This window comes from Ziziphus jujuba, chromosome 1, assembly GCF_031755915.1.
Source record: "Ziziphus jujuba cultivar Dongzao chromosome 1, ASM3175591v1".
NCBI classification, from domain to species: domain Eukaryota; kingdom Viridiplantae; phylum Streptophyta; class Magnoliopsida; order Rosales; family Rhamnaceae; genus Ziziphus; species Ziziphus jujuba.
In genome coordinates, this window is record NC_083379.1 from 23,197,467 (window position 1) to 23,203,038 (window position 5,572).

Genomic DNA, 5,572 nt, shown 5'->3' on the forward strand with positions numbered 1-5,572 from the left:
TAGCCAAAGCAATCGAGAACATCTAAACTCCAAATCAATTTTCCAATCTTTTGAAACCTTGTTCTTTTTAGATTAACCTTGCACTAATCCTTTCAAATGGGTATCATAGTTTGTCTCTATAAATCCTTGTTTAAAACCGATTAGAAAATACACAAAACACAAACCGTTTTCAAATGGCATCCTTACACTTTTCAGCACCTTCATCTCCTATCTTTGATGGCCAAAACTATCCTGTTTGGGCAATTAAAATGAGAGCCTATCTTCAAGAATATGACCTTTAGGAGCTTGTTGAAGCTGATTATGAAGTAGAACCATTGAGAGCAGGTGGTACAGTGAATCAAATCAAATTTCATAGTGAAGAAAATGCAAGACCTTTCAAAACTCTCACAGCAATACAATCTGCTATGACTGATGATATCTTCACTAGAATCATGACCTGTACAACTCCTAGACAAGCTTGGGAAAAGCTTCAAGAGGAGTTTCAAGGAAGTACAAGATCAAGGCAAATGCAACTACTAAACATTAGAAAAGAATTTGAAAACTTGAAATGCTGGAACTTGAAACTGTGAAGGATTTTTCAAACAAATTTATAAAGAGTGTCAATAAAATCCGGTTACTTGGTGAATCTTTTCCAGACCAAAGGATTATTGAAAAGATTCTTATATGTCTTCTAGAGAAATATGAAGCAAATATCTCAACTTTAGAGGAAACAAGAGACCTTACACAACTCACAGTTGCTGAATTGATCAATGCCTTCCAAGCCACAGAACAAAGGAGGAGTTTTTGGCTACAAAGTGAACCAAGCTCAAGTGAAGCAACCCTTGCAGCAAATAACAAAGGCAAAACAATCCAGCAACCAAGGCCTTTTCAAAGGCAAAATAAAGGCAAGGAGACCGCTAACCAAAGAGGGAACAAGATGACCTATGGTCCTTGCATAATATTCAAGAAGCAAGGACGCATGGCCAAGATATGCTGGTGGAGGTCGAATGCTCAATGCAAGGTTTCCAAGCAATTCGATCACATGGACAAAGTTTACAAACAAAGAAACCAAAGGCAAGAAACAATACAAGCTCATGAACCCGAAGAATTAAATGGAAAGCATGAGTATACTTTTACAACAACTTGCAATCTTGCAACCACAACCAAAGACAAATGGATTTTGGACAGTGAATGCACAAATCATATGTGCAACAACCGTGACTTGTTTGTCAAGTTCAACTCAAGAATTGCAACAAAAATTAAAGCAGCAAATGGACAGATCATGGAGGCACAAGGAAAAGAAGATTTGGTCATTAAAATACTAAAAGGTACAATTAAAATTACCAATGTTTTATATGTACCAAATATGTCCAAAAATTTACTTAGTGTGCCACAACTTATGAAGAAATGATACATTTTGAAATTCTTAGATACAAGTTGTGAAATATCTAAGGATGAAAAAATTGTATTAGTTGTCCATATGAAATATAATAGTCTTGTAATTGATTTTGATCAACAAAATCAAATGGCTATGAACACCAAAGTCCAAGAAGATTTAAGACTATGGCATAGAAGGCTCGGCCATTACAACTATGCCACTATGAAGTAAATGCATACTCAACAAATTGTTGAGAATTTACCACAAATCCATAAAGATGAAGCTATTTGCCAAACATGTCAATTTGGAAAAATCAAAAGACAACCATTTCCTTTGACAACACTCAGCAAAGCAAAGGAAAAGTTACAAATGGTGCATTCAGATTTGTGTGGACCAATGAATGAAGCAACTCATGCAGGGAGGAGGTATTTTATCATCTTTATTGATGATTATTCTAGAAAGTGCTGGATATACGTCCTCAAACAAAAATCAGAAACAGCAGCCATATTTGAAGAGTTCAAAACACTTGTAGAAAACCAAGCACAAACAACCATAAAGGTGATTCAAACGACAATGGTGGAGAGTACATTTCCAAAGCTTTCCAAGATATTTGCAAGACAAATGGCATCATACACCAACTTACAACTCCATACACACCACAACAAAATGGAGTGAGTGAAAGAAAGAACAAAACCATCATGGAGATGTCAAGATGCTTACCATTCGAGAAGTGCTTGCCAAAGAAATTTTGGGACGAAGCTACCAATACAAGTGTATACCTCCTAAACCGACTTCCAAGTAAGGCAATTGAGTCTAAAACTCCAAATGAATTGTGATATGATTTTAAACCTTCAATTGCTTGCTTAAAAGTCTTTGGAAGTATTTGTTATATGCATGTCCATGACTCAGTTTGTAGGCTATAGCTCAGTTTCAAAGGGCTATAGAATCTTTAATATATCTAAGATGCAGGTTGTTGTCTCTAGAGATGTTATTGTAGATGAGAACTCATATTGGAGTTGGAAGGAGCATAAAATGGAAGAAAACACTTATATTCAATCAAGAACTCCTTCCACCAATCAAAGTGATTTTGATGTTGCCGATGATGATGAAGAAGATGATGACCCGACCAATGAAGAATATGTTAGGAAGAGAGACACAAAATCAATTGCAGAACTTTATGCAAGTGCAAGGATGGCAACACCTGATCCTACAACATAAAGTGAGGCTTTACAACACAAAGAATGGCAAGTTGCAATGGAGGAGGAGCTTCACATGATAAAAAAGAACAAAACTTCGAACTTGGTGCCGAGACCAAAGAAAGGACATGTAATAGGTGTCAAATGGGTTTTTAGAACAAAACTAAACCCTAATGGCACTTTGAAAAAATACAAAGCAAGGCTGGTTGTTAAAGGCTATGTTCAACAACATGGTGTAGACTACATGGAGACTTTTGCACCGGTGGCAAGACATGAAACCATTCGGCTTTTACTTGCATATGCGGCCAATAATTCTTGGAAAATATATCATTTGGATGTGAAATCAGCTTTTCTAAATGGTGTTTTAGAAGAAGAAGTATATGTTGAGCAACCTGAAGGCTTTGTTATAGAAGGAGAGGAGGAGAAAGTGTATAAGCTTCATAAAGCCTTGTACGGGCTCAAACAAGCTCCAAGAGCTTGGTATGCAAGAATTGATGACTACCTCACTCATGAAGGTTTTTCAAGAAGTGATAATGAGCCTACACTCTATATCAAAGCCAACTCACATAAAGATGCAATGGTAATCTCTCTTTATGTTGATGATTTACTAATAATAGGTTGCAATACTGAAGGCATTCAAAAATTCAAAGATAAAGTGATGGAAACCTTCGAGATGTCTGACCTTGGCGTAATGAATTATTTTCTAGGTTTGGAGATCAAGCAAACAAGTAAAGGTATAATTTTATTTCAAGAAAAATATTATTTGAATTTGCTTGATAAGTTTCAACTAGAAAATGCCAAGATTGTTGAAACACCAATGATTCAAAATGCCAAATTCGAACTTGATGATGGAAGTGAGAAAGTGAATGCTTCAGTTTATAGAAGCCTAATTGGAAGCTTGCTTTATTTGTGTGCTTCAAGACCTGATATTATGTATGCTGTAAGTGTGCTATCAAGGTTCATGAGTGCACCATCTCAAAACCATTACCAAGCTGCAAAAAGAGTCCTAAGGTATGTAAAGGGCACGACCAACTATGGAATCCTATACAAGCATGGCAACATGTGTGAATTAGTTGGCTATTGTGATAGTAATTGGGCAAGTAGCTTGGAAGACATGAAGAGCACCTCTGGATACTTGTTTATGTTTGATTCAGGTCCATTTTCATGGAGTTCACACAAGCAAGGAACCACGGCATAATCAACAGCAGAAGCTTAATACATCTCAGCGGCAGTAACATCAAATCAAGCAATTTGGCTAAGGAAATTGCTTAATGATTTGGGTTGCAAGCAAACAAATGCAACCACCATTCATTGTAACAATAGTTCAGCCATAGCCATCACTAAAAATCCAATACAACACAGAAGAACCAAGCATATCGTTGTGAAGTGCCATAGCATTAGTGAGGCTAGAAGAAACAAAGAAATCAATTTGATGCATTATTCAACACAAGACCAGCCGACCGACATTCTCACAAAACCATTGCCAAAAGAAAGACTTCAAATGCTTAGGATTCTTCTACACATCATGCCTCACATTGCCAAGGAGGAGTGTTAGAGAATCATGGCCAATTGTTAGCCATAAACAAGCCAAACCCGAGACCAAGGCTAATGGCTTGGCCGAGAAGCAACTTCCTTAGTTTGTTTTGTATTTCGTTTAGGTAGTTGATTAAATCATTTTGTGATGTATTCTAGGCTTGTTAAGTTAGTACACAAAGACACCAAAATGTGTTACTTAATATGTATTAGCCAAATCAGAATGTTAGGAAGTTTAGGGAAATGAAGCACCTTGATGACATGGAAAGCACCTTGGTGACTAAGATGTGACATGGAAGCTGCTTGGTGACATGGAGCCAAACCATTCGGCCTCTCTCTCATCCAGTGCATCAAAGCACATGTGCCATCATGCATGAGGACTACTTCAACATGAAGCACCTAATAAGGCAGCAACACTTGTCAACAAACCATGAAGCATGTGGCAAAGTTACTTTACACATGTGTTTTGCCTCTCCGTGAAGGATTTGTTTTGTATTGGTGTTTAGAACCAGCAATGGTGTACTTTCACACCTATTTTTTATGCTATAGGTATATATTACATCTAAATGAATGTATTGTATTGAATTTTGGAGAAAGTACCTTAGTTTTCATTTTTGAAACCAAGAGAAACATAAACCAGCCAAAACTGGAAAATTTTCTGGCAGCTTAAGCAAAGCAAGCCGAGAACATCTAAATTCCAAATCAATTTCCAAACCTTTCAAAACCTTGTTCTTTTTAGATTAACCTTGCCCTAATCCTTTCAATGGCTCCCTTCATTTGTTGCCATGTAGTAATCAAGTCATCACCAACTCTCCTTCGGGTATTTTGTTCATTGGTCCACCATTAGAGAGCATAATGTTCAAACTCCATTGCTGCCAATTTAACTTTCTTGGCCTCCGAATAATTGTGACCAAAATCATCTCCATACGCTCCTTCCATTTCAAATAAGCTTCTGGATCACTTTTTCCCATAAAAGATGGAATGTTTACCTTGATATTCCCAAGATCTTCATCTACCTCCTCTCTCCTATGCCTCTCATGGCCTAGCCTCTCTTGTACAACATATATTTCATCCATTCCTTCCTTAAAATCATCTCCAAAATTTCCCTGTTCGAACTCCTCTCTAGGTCATCCATAGCCTCCTTGACCTTGACCTTGGTCTCCATAGAATTCTTTCCTTAAATTCGGTTTACCTTGAGATGTTTCTAATCTCTCCATCCTTCAATTTATATGGTAAAATTGAGCATTCATCCACTATAGTTGCTTCTTAAAATAGCCCTCATGTCCGTTTGCTCACCACTCCCTGTAGCTCGGGAATCACCATGGAATCCTATGGATTCTTCTTCATTAATCCTTAGTGGTGGATCTCCTCTTCTCAACCTTGAATCTACCATGTTAGTATGAATATTGCAAAAATAAAATAAATCCTCACCAAATTCACTCCTTCACATGTTTCACTCAAACAACGTCTCGACACTCATGTTTAC

General features: G+C 37.1%; 1 protein-coding gene across 1 annotated transcript; it reads left to right on the forward strand.

The window, feature by feature from the left end:
* The first annotated feature begins 547 nt into the window (after positions 1-547).
* Positions 548-1,390, forward strand: LOC132799781 (uncharacterized). Its single transcript, XM_060812428.1, has one exon. The coding sequence runs from the start codon at positions 548-550 to the stop codon at positions 1,388-1,390; it is 843 nt and encodes a 280-aa protein (XP_060668411.1).
* The last annotated feature ends 4,182 nt before the right edge of the window (positions 1,391-5,572 follow it).

Bases quoted from the DNA above. Each gene is read 5' to 3' on its own strand.
- LOC132799781 (XM_060812428.1), top strand. From the start codon at position 548: ATGCTGGAACTTGAAACTGTGAAGGATTTTTCAAACAAATTTATAAAG.